A 20,308-nucleotide genomic window follows, 5' to 3' on the forward strand; every position below is an offset into this window, starting at 1 on the left:
TTCAATGTCATCAGCGTCTTCGTATGATGGTTACTAACCAACAACTATGGAAAACCAACCATTCCTTACATGAATAACCAGGGAAGCTAAACATGCGGCCGCTGTGGTTCCTAAAGGCTTTCTCAATACTGAGTTACGTCTGTTCAGAAATATTATTTAGTGGTGGCAGCCCTATGTTCTCGTCGTTTTTGCGGGACCAGTGGTAAGCAGTGGGGCTCGACCAGTTTATGCGGCCCATGCGCACCAAGATCTATTGCGTGCATAGAATGGGTGAAGTTCGGTATTACCTAGCTATATAGGGCTTCGCTGTCAAAACTGGATGGTTGCTAAACCGAAATCGCGCAGTTACTCTATCGTCATATCCTTTCATATGACCAGAATTAGGCCTGAAATCTTGAAACTGTTTTTTTCTGTTTTTTAATACCATAAATAACCACAGAACATTTCACATTTCGTGGCCTATATTATGTACTGCAATAAAAACAAGCTTGATATAGTTTTCAGTATCGTCTGTCTCTTCATAAAGTAGGTACGCACAAACACTAAGGGACAACCAACCCAAACATTTGCAATCGTATCCAGTTCTTAGCGAGCCGGCATAGTGGGTGTCAGTGATGTTTGGATGAAAGGGAGTCATTCAGCCAGATTCCTGATATATTCGTGGTATTTATTTATTTTACACTTATTAAAATATTTTTACATAACGTTAAACTCACTCCTGCAATTATCTGTTTGTAATTCGTCACCATCGTTGCTGAAGAGTGGTATGGATAGTATACATTGGTTAAGACATCGGAACGGACACCACGATATGTGAAGTGTGGGCAAGGAGCACCAATGCTTACCGATAGCGACAAAATTAAGAAGTTTGGAGGCGTAAAATGGAATCAGGTCATACATGACAGAGTAGGCTGGACACCGTTGGGAGAGTCCTCCGTCCTGCACTGTACAGAAGACAGGCTGACGATGATGATGATGATAAAAATTCCCATATCACTTCATTTCATTTATTTTACCATCAATCGCACAAAGCTTTACAGAGGAGACAGGGGGACAAAAAAATGACAAGGAAAAGCGAACTGTATTCATATAGAATGAACAGCAGCCACAGCACATGTGAAGATACGATGTAAAGCTGATACAACAGAATTTAAATACACGTTACAATGAGAAATACGAACCAAACAAACTATAAGTAATAAAATATATGCCTTAGGCGTCATCAAGTAAATACTTGCGTATAGTGGAACAAAACAAGCCGTGAAATTAAATCCAAATTATAGCACGGCGAGACTGGTTCTAGTTTTCGCACGTGCGTGGTACAAAGTACTAACACATGTACCAGATGTTAATGGTCGAAATGAGCTTCACGATAGCATGAAGTCGTAGCGCAATGAGCTTTTAAAACTCCATTGTTAAATTGGTTGATTACTTCGTTGCGGGTATTTGCCATACTATGGCATATCACCATTATCATCACTATCTTCGAGTAAGACGCGAGTGGCGAGCCTAACCCGAAAGCAGGTGAAAAGGGGCATCATGCCGTCCCCGTCGCTCATACTGAGCGTTGCTCTGGCGGCCAGCTTCGTGCCTCTGTCAAATCTTAGCCGCTCCTATATCCACAAAACCAGGAAGAGCCAAATGCAACCGTTCGCGGATACCCTGGCATACCTCGCCAAGGACATGAGACTAAGACTACTCCAGGAACGAGTAAGGACCTCCCCGCGCATGACAAAAGGCGAATCTTGCTTTTCGAGCTTTTTGCATGCTGCCCTTACGAAATTACCTACATCGCTGGTCGTTTCCATCCCCTATCAGAAGAAATGGTACAAGAAAAAAAAACAGACCATGCAGAGTTCTTGGTATTATTAGCTTCTGCGATGCGCCATGGACGAAACTCCTTAACGTGCTCGTACTTCAACATGATGGCTTCAACGTGACATCTAGGTAAAATAATCGGGCCGTTATTAGGGTTTGTCCATGTGGTAATGATGCAGCTGAAGTGTTTGTGACCTTTGCGCATGTATCAAGAAAGAACTTTATGCGATGTGCTACAAGCGTGGCATCACAAACTTCGCGCCACATTATGTTGATAATCTGACATCGCGGCTTCAATCATGACAGTGCAAGCTATTCGCAAACGAACAATGTTTTACTCGTGCACATATGCATAAACGTGTAAATGTCGAAACCACTCCTCCACCGACCCCTCTAATTATTAAAGGGCACCAAGTCTGAATTGGACTTGCTTCTTTACTGCTTCATCTAATGAGCACGCTTATGACCCTGCAGCTTTTACTGATAGTGAATATCTATCTCCCTTGATATTGCACTTTTAAAAGTGTTTACTTCAAAGCTGGAGCATCTAAAAATAGGGGACCAAGAGAAGGTGATTGTAAGGGGCCAGTCATGGCTTCATTTTCAGTTTCAAATCCATTGCAAAGTCGTACTCTGCCAACAGGAAGAAAATTGCTGCGCCGCAAATTGCAGTGTCATCTTTATGTTAACGCCGATTGTGCACCAGATGAACCCAATGTTTTACGGAAGCTGTCGCACTCAGGCATTGCTTGATGAAATTCACTTTTACGGCCTGCTGGCGTAAAAACACGAACTGACGACATGCTAAGGTACGCACATGTAGCTTACAAATAGCAGAAAATTGTCGAACTGTTAAGCGAGAACTATACATAGGTCGAGTAATATTTTCTGCACTTCGCGTGAATAAGCCCTTTTTAGAGAACCTGCATGTAGGCTCATTCATACAAGTATGCCTGCCATGTACTGAAACATTCCTGTACTCAATCTTATGTCACCGTTTTTTCGGCTTTCTCGTTTTCACGTTGCCGTCGTGCTATTAACTATAGGCGTGCGCAGGATTCCCGTTAAGGGTGGCAATTTTTTAACGAAAAGCAGTTATCCTCCTTCATTTGGTCGAGTCTGACAGAAGAGACGCTTCGCAATCGGTGCGAACATTAAAATAAAACAATGACGTGCTGGGCACGACAGCCAGCCTGTGGTCCCCGGCATTGTGAGTTCGAAGATAAGACGTAAGCCTTTCTTGGAATGTGACATAAGAGATTATTTGCAGCCATTATCGTGAAGAACGTGCATGGCTTTCATACTTTCTTTGCTTTCATACTTTTTGCTTTCAAACTTTCTGTCTCTCTGCACAATGAACAATGACATTACAAGTCCTACTAGGTAAATATACATGCTGTGAACTTGGTGGTTCTTTAGATCACTGTGAAGGATAGAAGGACACCTTCTCCCCAACCTCCCTGTGCGCATGCATTGCTATAAAGATTACAAGAATCACGTAAAGTGCCATGAACTCCACGTTTTGTCGATCTCATCTTGCCTCGTAGGTAGTTCCGGAAGTAATCGCCGACGCGCCACCACGTCCGGTGGCCGTCTTCTACCCGTACGCCACGGTGTTGATGGGGAACGAGATTCATTCTTCCGCGCTGAGACACGTGCCCAAGTTCTCCTTTGATGCCGACCCGGACAAGCGCTACTCGCTCGTCTTCCTGGGGCCGGACTACCCATCACGCAGTAACCCCTACGAGAGAAACCACGTGTTGTGGTTCGTGACCAACTACGCTCGCAACTCGACCCACGAGGTTCGACCCATCTGTCGCGTCTCGTACGGACTGTCCCACCTGACGAGGAACAGCGGCCGACAACGATTCGTGTTTCTGGTGTACGAGCAGCCGGACGACACGGACTGGTCCCAGACCATCATGGACCCACCGACTCCGAAGATCAACTTCATGCTGGACTCGTACGTGTCGCGGAACCGCCTCACTCTGGCGGCGGTCAACTACTTCATCGTCGACATGGAGAAAGAAGCGACGGGGGGTTCCGGTGCTTCTGACAACAAGTCGACGCCTTCTGGTCGCATAACTGACGAGGACAAAGAATCGGATGCCCCTGAAGCGAAGGGCAGCGACACGGGCAAGACGAGTGTTACAGATACAACAAATGGTGATGGCGATGGTGCAGATAAGAGCCGTGAGGGAGTAACTGGCGCTGGTGGAAAACATGTCAATGCAAAAACGGCTGGAGCCGGAGAAAGTGGGTCTGGTGGCACTGGCAAGAGCACCAGCTCAGGGGCCAAAGGCGGAGCTAGCCGGCACAGAGGCAACAAAAAGAAGACTAGCGAAGGAGACAAAAGCGTTGGTGCCGTCAACAAGAAGAGCAACGAAATAGAAAACAAGCTTGACGAAAGGAAAGCTAATGGTGCTCAAAATATGAGCAGCAAGAGTGACGAACACATCAACGACCCGAACGAGAGTTGTGAGGATAGAGAAAGAGCTCTGCCGAATCGGGACAAGGAACAGAAGGTTAGCAGCGAAGGCAAAATCCTTAACACAGCCGATAAGAAGTCCAGAGATGAGGATATCAAAAATAAGAACGCTGAAGTGGCCTCCAATGAAAAGAAAACTGGAAGCGGAGAAGTGAGGACTGGTATCGATGAAAGCGCTATCGATACCGGCAAGAAACGGAACGATGTTGGCGAGATGAAGGGTCGAAACACTGAAGATCACTCCGGCCAAGACCGGTAACTCGCAGCCCCCTGGTGCTGGCGTCGGGACAAGGGCATATGAACTGACTTGACGACATTGTTAAGCGAGGAAGAGGCTATTGTCGCGCAAGACTAAAAGGAGATGTTCTAATACTCAGCGAAGGACGACGTACGAAACCAGACGGAGAATCAATGAAGTTAGCCTCGTCTTCTTTTTCTCTCTTCCTTTATTTCATACTTTCTGTCTCTCTATTTAATATGTGAATCATAATTGAACGAGCTGTAACTTGTTTTTTTTTCCTTTGCTCCCAAGTAATATGTTCCTGTGTTCATGTGAAGAAGCCTTGATGTCCTGAACGTGGACTCTGTGTAAGTCTGCTCAGACAAATAAAGCGCTTGTTTCTTTCTCGATGATGTACATCTCAATTAACTCCGGTTGTCGCTGATGTTTTTGTTCTATTGGCGTCGAGATCAGAGGTGCTCATCGTAATATATATGGTGAAGGCTCGATTCCCGACTGAGCAATGTATCAGGCCATGTCGTTATGTGCTTGATGAAAACCAGCAGATAATTAAGCTAAGCAAAGTATAGCTGACGTTAATTTTACTGTTTTATCGCAATGTAATAATTGTCATATATACATGGAGAGACCTTTGTCCTGCAGTGGGCGTAGTCAGGCTGATGATGTTGACATAGAGCAATTGAAGTGGACGAACAGACAAGTGGCGCCGTGAGAGACCCAACCTGCAATCTGAATGTTGCTGGTTTGGTAGTACAGGATTGGCAAAAGAATGTCACAGTTTGTATGTTTTTAACGCGCATGCGTCAATGAGCTCATTTTCCAGAGGTCATGGTGTTGGTGCTGTTGCTTGTGAGTGAAAAGTCGGCGCTGTCCGTTATTAAAAATTTTAGATACAAAAAAATAGAAAAAACTGCTACTTGAGTGGCAATTAAAACCAAGTATTCCGTTTTTCGAGCAGATGTTCCGCCGCATAGCCATGCCATCACTTGGAACTACTTCCGAAAGGAACTCGAAAAGAATGCGATGCATGTAATGCATCACATTCTTTATACTTAACGCAGGTAATTGATTGATTGATATGTGGGGTTTAACGTCCCAAAACCACCATATGATTATGAGAGACGCCGTAGTGGAGGGCTCCGGAAATTTTGGCCACCTGGGGTTCTTTAACGTGCACCCAAATCTGAGCACACGGGCCTACAACATTTCCGCCTCCATCGGAAATGCAGCCGCCGCAGCCGGGATTTAACGCAGGTAATGTTTCGGGGCAGAAGCGTAGAACCGCACTGTGCGTCAAGACACGGGAACTACTCACTGACTGAGGGGTTTGAAGGGCCATCCATTACAGAGCACTCAGACATTTCAATCATTATCATCACATGAAGCATAAAATAAGTGCGCAGCTGGTTGCGCTCGCTTGTTACTATACATTCACGTAGTGTGCACTTGACTGATCCGCAAAAGGAATAATTATTGTGTACAGAACACCTAACTGCTTTACTTGGAGCACAGGGGCGTAGCCAGAATTTTGTTTCGAGGGGGGAGGGGCCTGCTTATTTATATCTCATGCATGCTCTTGCATACGTTTCCATGTGTATACGTGTACATATACGCAAGCGATATTGAAGAACTTTGGGTAGGTGGAGTGGGGGGGGGGAGAGAGGATCTTATGAACTTCCACCCTCCCTTAAACACGCCCCTGATGGAGTAAGAGTTTTGAACAGTCAATTTTACTGCTACAGACGCTCTTCCTTAAGTTGCATGGTTTGAATATCAACCTAGAAGCGAGAGAAGGCTTGCAATCGATAAGAATATGTGAACGGGACCCAATTACGCCATCGCCTTTCGCTTTAGAAGCAAAACTAAAGCGGCTTCCACGTTTTCGTAGATTGTATGGAGTCATAGAACACAAGGAAACTAAGCACCACTTGAAAAGAAGTACGCTTCACACCTATGATTAGACGTTTTTTTAATAATTCGCAATAAGTTGAACTCTGCACAACCCCCACTGGTCAACGTACTCCACATAAGCTTTGTCTGAAGTCGTTGTCTCTGGCCGTTTGATTCTGACCCAATCTCACTCGGATTATAACTTCACTACATGGACAGACTGCCCCATTACCCATCTTCAGATCACCATGCTTGCTTCGGTTTTTTAATGACCCCATATTTTCACGAGGCCACGAGCTCGGGTGCGATGAATTCGCATTATTGACCGAATGTGGGCTTAATCGGGACTTACGCTAACTCTCCTACCTCAAGTAATATGCATGACTATTGACCGTGGTACCACTCGCTGTATCTTTTAAAATTGTTTTCGATACTGTTAATTTATCAGGTCCTGGTGATGATGATGGTGAGGGTGATTATTTTCAGAATATTTTCACCTGCACACACAGATACAGCCTGCAGTCGGGTGGATCATAGTTCTTAATTTATTTTTTTTACAAATCCTGCTTTAGGTTAATTCGTTAGTTAGGAAGAAGCATTACTTTCTATGGCTCCCAATTTTTTACTACTAAGTATTGGGTATATAGCCGTTAAAATAAACAAAATATTTTATTATGATGGAAGCCCACAGTTTAAAAATTATTAGCAATTAGTCTGAAATGTGAATTTCGCTACAGTACTGCATATATTCCCGTCTGAAGTTCCAGACACGAAAGCTCCAAATAACAACCGTGCAATAATTTCTTCTTCTTCCTCCTTCTCTTTTGGTGTTTTCCACGCCAACCGATACTCGAACCATTGCTGCTAGTGGGTACGTGGCATAATCGAGCCCCCATTAGTCAAGGTATCCTCAAGAACGTCAACCGTTACCTCGGCACTCTATAAAAGGTTCGACGACAACGTGCTTTGGACAGCACCACTTCTCATGGGAAACGCGTTAAGCTTTCCGACACTCCGCAAGTCAACGGCCGGGTTTCGCGTCAAGATGAACGCCAACATCGGCGCCAACATCGGCGCCAACATCGGCAAGCGCAAAACCCACACGGCGGCTGCGACCTGTGACGGTCCATTGCTAGCCGACCTCGCCTTCATCAACTTCAGCAGTGACCACGAAAGACGTGAAGACTATAAGACGGTACACGTTGGGAACTTGGCCGAGCTGTTTCCAATAATTACGCCAATCGCCGAGAACGAGCGATCGGTGGTGTTCGACGAACGCACGCAGCATCGATCGAACGGCCGTTTCGCACTCCTCGTACTCACGGACTACCGAAAGCTGCCGAATGGACGACCCGGTTCAAACGTGAGCCCTTCTTTCGCCAGCTACTCACCCGCGCTAGGCTATCTGCACGACAACGGCTTGTTCCACATCTGATCGGTCCGTCGCTCCTACATAAATCCATGCGTTCAAGTAAAGGTTGTGGCAGTGGAGTTTTGAATGGCTCACGTCCTTGATTTTACAGTGTCCGCGCGTGTCATTGCAGGTTAAAAGATTCCGCCAATGCCATGCCAAGAAACCCGCCGGACAATGAGGCAGTCAGTGCGCAAGTGTATGTGACGGTAGACTAAGACTGCTTGGTCTCATTTCGAGTATTGTCATCATCACCATCACAGTCATCATCATTTCGTTTTATATATTTGTATTAAGTGCGGAGCACTTTATAGTCGAACCTGCTCGCAAATCTGGGCTCGGCAGCGGCGTTGGCCACCCCACTGTGCATGCTGGCGTCTCGTGCCAACTGTCGCTCCCCCTTCCTCTCTCGTCTCGCAAGGCCGACGCAGGCAACATCTGCTAGTAAAAACCGGCTGTTCGCACTACGCAACCGCTCACTGGCCACCCAGTGTTGCTGCGCGCAGGAAATTTTCCATTTTGGGGGAGAATCTTTTTCTGTAGTTTTCAGCCAAAGGGACAAAAGGGACCTTCGTGAGAATGCAAGAATTCCAGGTATGGTTAAATTCTTCTATGACGACTGATAATCAGCAGTAGCAGTGCGCTTTCATCTGCTGTAATCGGTTCAGGCGCATACACCGCGCAAGCATAGCCGTCGAGATTAGTTTTCATATTTACGCGGAGCGATTTATGGTTCACTACTGGTGGGAGACTTGAAGCCCACAGTGCGCTCAGTACTAACAGTATATGAATTAATAAAGTAATGCTTTTGTTGTGCGCCAGTGGAGGGTATAGCCATGACGTCCAACGTAGCCAGTACTTGAGACATTGTGTAAATATAGTATGTGTGTGCGTGAATGTGGACGAACTTATTACTGTTGTGCAGGGAAATATGCCGGGAATATTGTCAACGTTTGCCGAGAAAGATCACCGAAATAGGCAATTTTCACGTCTCTGAATGGAAATTCTTTAACGTAGTACGGCACATAACTGCTCACCCCGTATATGTAGGCACTGAATCGCACATAAGCGTCCCACCACTTGTTGAAAGCAACGCTTCTCATTCATTCAAGTGATAAAGACGAAATAACAAGTAAGCATTCCCAAACCACACCCAGAGTCGCAACATTCACGCTTATACCCCAACCACTCTGCGATGCATTTACTCGAGTTCCTCCCGTGGGGAGATGCGGGCGGCTTTTTTTTTTTTTACTCCAATTGTGCTCAAGTTCTGCATGACATCTACTGCTACTACTACTGCTACTACTACTAGTTTTACTACTTCGACGACGACCACCGCTGTGCAGTTTCACTGTAAAAGAACCCAATGACCTCTCCAAGCGAGCGATGACTTCACAGCATGACGCCATCACGACTTCATATATCACCGAGAATTTGTGACGTCATAGTGTCATGCCAAGGTGATGCTACTGCGTGGCGTCACTCGATGATGTCATCGCTTGAAATGGTCTGTTGGTCAAAGGTGAACCAATCTCCGAGGCAGTGCAACACAACGTGAAGTGCAGAAAGTTTCGATGGGGCGGTACATGTTTCGTACGTGTTTCGCTACGCCAATTGGTGCGGTCATGCGTGGCAAGTGTGGGTAAGCCGTGCACTATGAGAACACCCGAGGAGCAGCGCGCACTTAGGGACAACGCTCACGAGAGCAGAGACGATAATGCAGCACTGCCTTACAATGCTAAGTTCCTGAACTTCGCATCGTTGGGGCATGTGTCTGACGGTGCACAACAGAGAGAGAGAGAATAAGTAGAAAGGTGGGGTGATTAATCAGAGCTGTGCCCGGTAGGCTACCCTGCACTTTGGAAGGCGGTAGAGGGAAGGAACGTTATAGAGGAGGAGAGAAAAGTTCCTGACTAGGCCGACGCGTAACAATTGCACGTAATTTCACAACAACAAACGATGAATCAGACTGGTGTCTTCAAGGAAACGCAACAGCACTTTAGTTGCCTTTCCGACCTGGGATGGGCAGCGCTATAATACTTTTTGACAGTGAAATCACTTTCGTTCAGTTGATTCACAACGGTGCGGAGGTGAAGCCCCTCGTTTGCGTATTCCGGGCAACATAAAACTTAAGAACGCCCTGGACGTGCTGCGGGGCAACGTCTAGAGCAGCATGAATATATGGAGCATAGATTTATGAAGAGTATAGAAAACAGTTGGCGGCGCTGTCAAAAAAAAAACATCACAGCACACCAACGGAGTGAATAATGATGAGTGGGGCGAAGCGCTGCAGGGTTATATATACAAATACTGTATATTATACAAGAAATTTTACAATTCGTAAGTGGTAGCTATACGTCGCTTCCGTTCCCCTTTCATTATAACGGCTTTATGGTCGCTGAAGTGGTGGATCGGTGGTGGGGCATAGTGGGATGTCTACAAGGACGAAGTAGTGGGCAGTTTGCAAAGGTCCACGCCCACGAGGACAGGCCCACGCCTTTCAGAGCTTTGCGCCTAAAAGAAAACGGGTAGTGGAGCCGAGTCTTGGCTAAGGGAAGACGGGTGCCACGTTGGGATGGTATTGCGCAGAGCGCTATGAAAGGCTGCCTGCAAAAAAGATTTTCCACTGATAGATAGTCATAGAGTTTCATACGGTATAAAACATGCGCATGAATGTATTGTAAGTTTAATGAAGTTATCCATTGGAATTGACTCCAGACAATCTCTTCTATACCTATTGGCGTTTTATGTGCGTGCATGCGAGTCTAGCGCACCGATAGTGTCGTGTGACATCCTGATATATTTTTATGCGACCGCACATTGATAGCCTTCTCCAGCTCCATATACACACGCTCGACTTCGGTGATTATGGTCTCTGGTCTCGGCAAGCAAAAGCTCAAGCTATGTCGTGGGTGATGATGATGATGATGATGATGACGCCTTAAATTTGACTCATACCCACTCAGGGGGATCGGCCAAGAACTGATTACCTGAGCTAGGTGTTTTCAACGTGTCCTTGCAACTTCTACTTTACTACTTGCTTCACCTGCCTTTCCTTAGGCTGTATTTATGTACTCTAAACGCCAGATTCAAGGCCAGTCCCCCCGTAGTGGATAGCAGCCACGTATACGGTGAAGCAAGCACGGCTACCGAACAGCGCCCCATGATGAAATCGAAGTATGCCACTCTCCTTCCTCTGGTCGCCGTTGTGGCCCTGCTGCAGCCTTTTTTCGGCGCATGTTCGATGAACGAGGACCTGCTCCTTAGTTTCTCCAAGTCAGAGATAGTGACTGACGTCATACCGGCGGTCCCTAAGCGTGCGCTCAACGTGAGCTACCCCGCCGGTGCAGTCGTCAACTTGGGCAACTTTCTCACGCCTGCGCAGACGGCTCACGCACCCGACGTCAACGTTGTTGGGGACCCAGACCACTGGTGAGGTCGTCAAGTCTGTACATCGCCCCGTTGCAGCGTGTTGTTGCCTATGGTTTCCCATTAAGCTGCTAAACTCGAGAGTAAAGGTTTGGTTCCCGGGCGCGCCGCTTACATTTCGATGGTAGTCAAGATGCTAAAAACAAGTAATGTCCTTGGATTTAGGTGCATGTTGCAAATTCCATGGGCTCAAGACTATAGAAGGGTAGGCCTCTCCTACGGTTTGACTCATCGGAGGCACATATTTTTCCTTTTCTCCAATGGAATTTGGAAGGTAAATGAGAATGACGATGAAATGATTTGTTTGTTCCACACTCGATGTTCTTCAACCTGCACCAAAGTGTAAGGGCTCAACGTTTTTTTCCATTTTGGTCTCGTCCAGATAAAGTCGTTGCAGCAGAGAATCCAACCTTCGCCGTCGACCAAGTTAGGTGTCGGAATGGTTGGTATTCCGCGGCGAAACTACGTAGCGCGATAACATTCAGGAACAATACAAGAGGGACATAGCAGGGGCGCTTTGAGCCACCTTGGCGACATGAATACCATGCGCAGCCGCTGCGTAAACTTATCCGCTCGGTACACGCAATAATCCCACTGCGACGTGCTGACTGGCTGCGTCCAGGTACACAGTGATTCTCTTGGACCCCGACGCGCCGTCCAGGAGCGATCCCAAGATGCGTCACTGGCTCCACTGGCTCGTGGTGAACGTGCCGCACAACGACACGACCACGCTGATGAAGTACGCCGGTCCGACTCCCCCTCCGGGCTCCGGAAGGCACCGATACGTGTTCCTCGCGTACGAACAGAAGCAGCCGGTCGCGCGCAACGCTCTGAGCGGCTTCGCCAAGGAACGGGCCAAGTTCAACCTCACGGCGTTCCTCGAAGCGCTCGGCGTCAATCAACTGGTGGCCGCCAATTTCTTTTACGCTGAGAACAAGTAGCACCAACTGCAGAGCAATTATGCCTTCACTTCTTACTAAAAAAAAGTGGTGGAGGGAGGGGGGGTCTTTCTAGCATGGGATTTATTAAATTATCAGGACTGTAATCTGAAATTTTTTTAGTGTTATGAGTAGACCGTGTGAAACTCCACTTCCACAAAAAAACAGCAATACCTTACACAGTCCAGTAGAAGCACCTGCACTCATCGCAGAGGCACAAATATGTCCTGGATGTGACTCTAGTCCTTGACTTAGGTGTCTAGTTGGGATCAACGCACGTCAGCGTTCATCTTCCCTGGTTATTCTTTGAGTTAATTAACGTTATGGTTCATGTGCTGACGAAATGAGTCTCAGAGACCACGTAAAAAAAAGGCGCGCGTGGTTTTAAAAACTATTTCATGAAAAGCCTTCTAATAGTAAGTAGGTGTACTCAACCTATCGAGGAAAAGGGAGGCAAACTAGGTTTTGCGCCTGCAAGCTCGACCTTCTTTTCTTTCTCTCTTTCTTTCTTTCTTTTTTTCTGTCTGTCTTTCTATCTTTCTTTATTCCTTCCTTTCTTCATTTGGTCTTTTTTTCTTTATTTCTTTCTTTCTGTCCTTTTATCTTTCTTTATTCCTTCCTGTTTTTCTTTGGTATTTCTTTCTTTCTTTTTTTCTTTCTTTTGCATTGTGCAGTCCTTCCTCCTAACTTTTTATTTCTTCCACTCCGGAAATCAAACCATCATCATCTTGCTTAGCACCGCACCACTTCACTTGCTGCAGTACACAAAGGCGGTCGTGAGTGCGTATCCTGCCAGCAATGAAATAGGCAACAAAATATCAGACAGCCGCCGTATACCCAACAGCTGGTCACCGACCAGCCAATGACCGAGAGGGCATCAGTTATGAGGAAACGACGCCTACAAATACGCACGTTTCGGGTGCCTCTTTAAGGGCTGCATTTCTGCGCACGCGCCGGCACCGGATTTTTCGCAAAGAACACCACCGCTAGCGAAATCTGAAACTCGTAAAGAGCTTTGCCGTTAAACAGAAATCGATGGTTCTTGTTTACGAGCTATATTGGATACGTATATATATATATGACATCGGAGCGTAACATACTTGAGGTAAGGGTCAATAAACTGTCAGGATAACTAATTAAAATTAAGTTGATCGACATATTGCGAGCAGCTGGAATCGTAGCGGCACATTATGGCGCGGATTTCTTTGGCAGTTCGACAAAACGCAGACCTAACTCAAGGGCGCTGAGCCTTGCTCTCAGCTAGGGCTACAGAAGGTGCTTTTACTTTCCTCTCTCTTTCTCTCTCTCTCTCTCACCTAGGTCAAGTATTATACCAGGGCGCACTAACGTCGAGATGTGAATGGCAGTGCCAGACTCACAAGCCTAGGGTTAGGGTCGCCTCTATAATATTTCGCCTCTTTCAGCTGTACCCAGCAAATGCAGTCATTCTGGATTGATGTGCAGGATCACAGTGATTCCCTGGTTTTGGCGTGAGATTCATTAAAATGTCTAGAGGCAATCTATAGTCTTGAGCTCTTTGCTGTTTCTTTGAACGTTTCTCAATTTTAACTGCCTGTCTTTTGTCTGTCACTCTATATTTTATAGATATTATCCACGTCACCTTCAATAATACCACTCGGTCCGAGATATATCCCGCAAAGTGGGTTCGTGTCATTGTTGAAAAGAAGCATCTTCAGTATCATCATCATCAACTCTCTCATCTCCAGTCACCAGTGGCACCGTGTTAAGGGGAGAAGCCAGCGGTGCCGGCAGGAGTGGACGCCGGTTGGAGATCCAGAGAAGGAGGGTGCGGAACCGATCGTACAGTGAATACGCCTCGCGTGGCGATCAGGCGCAGAGTGTCCAGTCTAGCGGCAGGGGCTTCACCGAACGAAAGAAAGCCCTCAGAGTCGGGGAAGAGGAGGGACCTCAACCGCGCCGCCACCACCCGAAGAAAAGCGTCGCATTAAGGAGTCGGCCGAGTCCACACTCGAGCGATCGTGAAAGGAGCCAGCGGCCGTGCAAGACTGATTGGAAAGCGCTCCGTCAGGCGACGTTCCCTGGCTCGCCGGGCTAGGCTGCTGCACCTTGCAAACTGTACACTGCTTGACCGCCTGTCTGCTGTTTTTCTTTTTCTCGACGCTCGCGTTTGTTTGTTTCTTCCAGTCGCGCGACTTTGCCACAGTATACGCGTTTATTTACGTCTTTCCTCTCTATAGAGTGTATGCGGGTGCAGCAGGACAGTGGAGCCAGGCTGCTGTTCTTTGGTGTCAGCAAGAACGTTGCCAGCCACGGGCGGAAAGTGAGTTAAAGTGAAACGGAAGTTGATGTTCCAAAGTTTATTTCAACCCTGTTTCTTTTCAAAATGGACTCTGCTACTTCTTTGAAGGAACAGTGCTTGCACTGAGGTGGCCCGATCTCGTGCCCTAGTCGCGCTCTCTCTCTCTCTCGCTTCGCTTGAGATTCGTTTTTCTAGCCCAAATAAATCTTAGCCAGGTTTAAACCTCAGCTCACAGAATAAAGCAAGCCTTCCTCAACGTGAAAAAAGGAGGGGACAAAGATGGGATTTTCTTTTATCCCTTAAGTGGCCAAAATACGTGACCGCTGAAAAAGGTGCAGTCACGCAGAAATCCATCTTTTCATGAACTACGACACAGGACTTGCATTAGCAGCTGCGGCTGTTTATTTATGTATGGTATATATTAGGTTGACATGGCCGTGGACTACACGTTACATATATTTGTATTTTTACGTCGACTTTATGGCAGCCTACTATTGGATAAAAAAATATCAGAAGCTATTGGGTTAGTTTATAACCGCTTAAAACATAATACATGACACTGATTCCTTACTAATAGCTCTACTTGAAATATGAGAGCATGGTTACGGTCCTCCACTGCTGGCGTGATATTTGTGGGCCACGTTAAAGTACCCCAGATGGTCGAAAACTTCAAAACCCTCCAAGATAACGTAAGTCACAATCGTATAAGAGTTTCGGAACCTAAAACATCAGATGTTATGTGCTAATGAAAACTAACAGAATGCCAAGAAAATTAAAGCTTAGGGAACGTTATTAGTACGGAAAGTGATGTAAATGGAAAGAAACGTCGACGAAAAGATAACTTGTCGTGGGCAGAGACCAAATGTGCGAGAGAGTTCCACACTCACCGTCATTGCTACAGGCAGCGCTGACGGCACTCCCACGTTAAATGCCCATTTCTTCCCCATAAAGTGGACGGGGAATAGCCACCGTGGTGGCTCAGTTGGTGGAGCATCGGACGCGTTATTCGAAGGTCACAGGTTCGTTCCCTGCCCGCGGCAAGTTATCTATTCGTCCACTTTTCTTTCTTCGAAATTCACATTACATTTAGTACAAATAAATAACACTCCCTATATTTTCCTTGACCGAGTTGTCTGTTCTCATAAGTATCGTTTCTCACAAAGAATAACGAGCTTTTAAAATTATTGCTTGTTTGGTTGAGATGTTATGTTGTTGAAAAATAAGAGTAGTGCTAGTATTACTTAATTCAGAGAAGAATCGGGGCATGCACTACAAGCACACACAGTCGAGGCTCTCAACGACGAGCACCGCAGCGGGACAAAAAAAAAAGCAATAGATCACTCTCTCTCACATAAACAAGCCTTTGACGACTCACAGGCGAAAGCCAGCTTCTATTTCTTCTCACCCAGTTCATTGATCATCCCTGCCCCGCCCTTCTCCGCAAGCTTTCTGCACCTCACTTTGTTTTGCACTGCCTCCATGATGTAAAAACGATGATGTGACGTGACGGCGTCAACATGTGAAGACATTTCACGTGACGTCACGATGACAGCGACCTGTGACGTCATCACGCTATCATTTTTTTCTTTCACTCGGGTTGACGTTGACGGCTACCGCACTGAGGAAAAGGTGAGAGTGCCATATAGCCTATGTATCCCCGCAACGTGTCCGAAGAAGGCCACAGCGGTCTCCTCCAGGCTCGCGAGGAAGTGTTGCAGTGACACTTTGGCCACCAACAACACGTGTGCAACGGGGACGTTGCCGGCTTACACTACGGGCGAGGTATACGTTCGCAGTCGTACACAACAGACACAGTTAACGGGCTCACTTTCAAACCCTACAGCGTAACACTCGCCGAAGAGGCCCATCAGACAATGAGGCCCTTTCATTCATGGACATCATCACTTACTATAAACAGGGGAACCGCTGCTATCCGGACCCTTGTAAGGAATTGGGTCGCGATAAAGAGTGCTTCCTTTTAAAACTTAAACTTATATTGCGGTAGCAATTATATGGACACATTCGGCTGGCTTTTGCCATCGGTGTCACCGTAATGCCTGATATTATATATATATATATATATATATATATATATATATATATATATATATATATATATATATATATATATATATATATATATATATATATATATAGTCAGGTGGATCCTTCGTGAGCGGTCACAACGTGGTTTATTTCGACGTTTTGGGCTAGAGCCTTCATCCATATATATATATATATTATATATATATATATATATATATATATATATATTATATATTATATATATATATATATAAAGAAAAATGGTAGGTGTAACCTTAAGAGACAAGATGAGAGCAGAGTGGATTAGGGAACAAACGAGGGTAAAGGATATTATAGTTGAAATCAAGAAGAGGAAATGGACATGGGCCGGGCATGTAGCGCGTAGAGATTATAACCGCTGGTCATTAAAGGTAACTAACTGGAATCCCAGAGACGGCAAGCGGGTTAGGGGGAGACAGAAAGTTAGATGGGCAGATGAGATTAAGAAGTTTGGTGGTATAAAATGGCAGCAGCAAGCACAGGACCGAGTTACCTGGCGGAACATGGGAGAGGCCTTTGTCCTGCAGTGGATGTAGCCACGCTGATGATGATGATGATGATGACGACGGCAACGTGTATACAAAAGCCACAAACAAAAGTAATGCAAAGACTTTTCAGCGCGTGGTACTGAACGGGCGATCTCTTGCGCAACAAGTGGCGTTAGCCACTATGCCAGTAAGTACACGCCCTTCAACGTTCAAACAGCAAGCTATTTATATACACCACTTTCCGCTGGCTGTGCCAATCTCGGGGCAAAATGATTGGCGCCGTATCTGCTTTTTTTCACTGCAAATGTCATCGAAAGACGATAGTCTTGCGTGTGGAGAGAGTGAACAAAACGTTTATTTTACGTTCTGATCGAGAAAATCGGTGAATTGTATTCTGAAAGCGCTGCTATAGAGAGTCTCGATCCGTGCAGCGAAGGCAAACGAGCACATCGAGGCACGTTAGACACGAGCGCTATCTGGCAGTTATCTTCGAAAACAAAGGAAGGCGTGTGCGCCCACGGAGAAAGATGCACGCCTGGCTCGAAGGCGATAAGGTGTAGAACGCAAAGCGACGGGCAGGTGCCACCACCTTGTCGTCGTAGCAAAACGTTGCATTTTTGAACATCGCGTTGCAGTGTCTGCGCAGCGTGATAAACGCTACGGTCCTTGTGTGTGCCTTCTCTATTATAAAGGCACACATACAAAACATCTACGTGTTGTTATGATTCCTCAGATATGTGCAACAATTGCTTTTTAATTGACAATACCAAAAGTATGAACTCTGAAACTTGAGCAATATTGGTGGGCGCTGCGAATGGGGTTGGCTGTTGGAACATCACCTGGTGCCGTTAGGGGAATAGGTATGGCGGACAAATGAAAAAACAGAGCAAAAGTTTTGCATCAGCTGTTTTTAGCATTACTAGCGAGAAAGCGCAATGAGTGCACCCGTCGTCGGTGCCCCGCTCGTCGCAACGCGCGCTCGTACGTTCATCTCCCACACGTAATTTATTCCGCGTGGGCTAGACGCACGTGCGTGCGCGCGTGAATCTCGTAGTAGAGGAGAATCGTATGCATTGGGCTTAAACTGGAACGATTGCGTTGTATTTACCGTATGCACAAAGGTCACTTCGCTCGCTGCACAGTCCCCGTTTGCGAAAACATCACACCCTTCAAGACACAGTGAAGTAACGAATGTGATACTTGTTAGTATCACATGTGATACATGTGACACGTGTGAGTACGTTTCGCGCGTCGTTTTTGTTTGAGAAGCGCGTCAAGTGTTGAGCTGTGAACGTTGTTAGTTCACAGCTCGTCCTGTGTGTGTTGTTTTCATGAGCCATCTGTGCGTGAGCAGCGCGCTGCACGTTTCGATCTGCTTGCCCTTCTTCGCGTGACATTCCAATTTGTTGCTAGAGCCTTCAATGCTTCGCCCTTGCGTTGAAGCTGTGACGGTAAGTTGGGCCAGTTGGTTAGGATCCATCGTGAACTTATTTACAGCGCAACACCAGAAAAGACACAGGACAGGGAAGGAGCATAAGAGAAAGAAAATACGGCGCTGACCCACAACTGTTGTTTATTCAACAACAGTTGTGAGTCAACAATAAACAACAGTTGTAAGTCAGCGCCGTCTTTTCTTTCTTTTATGCTCCTTCCCTGTTCTGTGTTTTTTTCTGGTGTTGCGCTGTAAATAAGTTCACGATGAAGCTGTGACCGTTTTATCAACGCTACCATGTGCCCGGTGGTGTAAAACTTTTCAATCCATCCTTTCTGTGGACAGCTGGCCGACAATTTCCACATAGTCTAAGTGTACCTATCAAACCCATCTATCCCACCTAACCCCAATTCCTGGAGATGGGAGTCGGAGACGGTCTCGCTCAACATTCAGAACCTCACAGCCCGGAGAGCCCCAAGGTGTGCAGCGTTTCTGCTTGCCATTGAAGCTCCGGAATGGGAGCTCGGCCTATAGTACTGTAAGAGGAGGAGGCCAATGCGGCCAACCATATCACCTCGCTTCTATGAGCCGTTTAAATGTTGCTAAATATTTTGACGACCACCACCACTGATAATCGATTTTCGCATTTTATGGGGCATCTAAGACTGTTCCCTATGGGGGTCGTCTTTTCGCGCTAACCTTCATTCTGCTCAACTCTTTCCCATTACATAAATATAACTGAAGCTATAGCGCTGAAAAGACAGGCACCGAGTAAGAGGAGGACGCTACTGACAAGTCGTGGAGTTGTGAGTAGTGCACATCCTGCTCTCTTCTGTCCCTGCCTTTTTTGTGAAATCGATGCAATGAGCGTGACGGACCTACTGGTCCAAAATTCCATTCCTTGGGATCCCATAAACGTCGTTCGCTAAAGATCACTCTGCATTAAATGTGTATAAGGAAAGGTCGGTGCCAATGCGTGGCGCCGACCTCTTGTTGTCTTGAACAAAAGTCAACATTAGATATTTGGTAGCAAACACAAGGCTATACATAGATACATAACACAACACTAGTGCAATGAGTCCACGTTTTTTTCAATACGTAAGTGCGTTTGCACCACACAGAGATGTGTCCATACCACAGAGGAATGTGTCCACACCACACAGAAATGTGTCCACACCACACAGAGTTTGCAAAAACACAGGTAATCACGCCAATTTAAGTGTCCACACAGAACAGGGAAGTTCTCTAAAATGTCAATAGATTTTTTTTCTTTTTTCCTGTTTAGTATTTTTGAGATATTTATGATTCCGCCAGAAAGTGAACTATTGCACGCGCTGAAGTTGCTTTAGCTTTCTTTCTGGCCGTGGACCCAATTTTTTTGTAATTGATGGAAGTCGCTTAGCCAAAAAATTTAGTTTTTGTAAAAGTTTCTTTCGAGGTCCTTCATAATTTTTACAATGTAGAAGAATGTACTCTTCTTCTTCTTCTTCTTCTTCTTCTTCTTCTTCTTCTTCTTCTTCTTCTTCTTCTTCTTCTTCTTCTTCTTCTTCTTCTTCTTCTTCTTCTTCTTCTTCTTCTTCTTCTTCTTCTTCTTCTTCTTCTTCTTCTTCTTCTTCTTCTTCTTCTTCTTCTTCTTCTTCTTCTTCTTCTTCTTCTTCTTCTTCTTCTTCTTCTTCTTCTTCTTCTTCTTCTTCTTCTTCTTCTTCTTCTTCTTCTTCTTCTTCTTCTTCTTCTTCTTCTTCTGACAACTGAAGTCACACCCGAACCAGACTTATCCCACTCGGTGGTCTAGTGTAATCCTCGTTCA

At 46.0% G+C, this 20,308-nt stretch overlaps 3 protein-coding genes across 3 annotated transcripts in view; all 3 read left to right on the plus strand.

Annotated features, from left to right (window-relative positions):
* The window catches only part of LOC142802791 (putative cationic amino acid transporter), a 119,479-nt gene that overhangs the window by 35,027 nt on the left and 64,144 nt on the right, over positions 1–20,308 (plus strand). The gene's annotated exons all lie outside the window — the stretch shown is intronic.
* LOC142803713 (uncharacterized) lies at positions 1,034–5,535 on the plus strand. Its single transcript, XM_075889412.1, has 2 exons — positions 1,034–1,710; positions 3,366–5,535. The coding sequence occupies exons 1-2, from the start codon at positions 1,540–1,542 to the stop codon at positions 4,563–4,565; spliced, it is 1,371 nt and encodes a 456-aa protein (XP_075745527.1). The 5' UTR covers positions 1,034–1,539; the 3' UTR covers positions 4,566–5,535.
* Positions 11,021–12,615, plus strand: LOC142803715 (phosphatidylethanolamine-binding protein homolog F40A3.3-like). The gene is made up of 2 exons (XM_075889415.1): positions 11,021–11,280; positions 11,900–12,615. Exons 1-2 carry the CDS (start codon positions 11,093–11,095, stop codon positions 12,216–12,218), a joined length of 507 nt encoding a protein of 168 aa, XP_075745530.1. The 5' UTR covers positions 11,021–11,092; the 3' UTR covers positions 12,219–12,615.

The sequence above is a fragment of the Rhipicephalus microplus genome, chromosome 3 (genome assembly GCF_043290135.1).
Source record: "Rhipicephalus microplus isolate Deutch F79 chromosome 3, USDA_Rmic, whole genome shotgun sequence".
Taxonomy (NCBI): Eukaryota; Metazoa; Arthropoda; class Arachnida; order Ixodida; family Ixodidae; genus Rhipicephalus; species Rhipicephalus microplus.

Excerpts from the sequence above, each read along its gene's own strand:
- LOC142803713 (XM_075889412.1), top strand. The coding sequence starts at position 1,540 with ATGCCGTCCCCGTCGCTCATACTGAGCGTTGCTCTGGCGGCCAGCTTC. Across the intron at positions 1,711-3,365 it reads TAAGACTACTCCAGGAACGA|GTAGTTCCGGAAGTAATCGC; the intron begins GTAAGGACCTCC and ends CTTGCCTCGTAG.
- LOC142803715 (XM_075889415.1), top strand. The coding sequence starts at position 11,093 with ATGAACGAGGACCTGCTCCTTAGTTTCTCCAAGTCAGAGATAGTGACT. Across the intron at positions 11,281-11,899 it reads GTTGGGGACCCAGACCACTG|GTACACAGTGATTCTCTTGG; the intron begins GTGAGGTCGTCA and ends GGCTGCGTCCAG.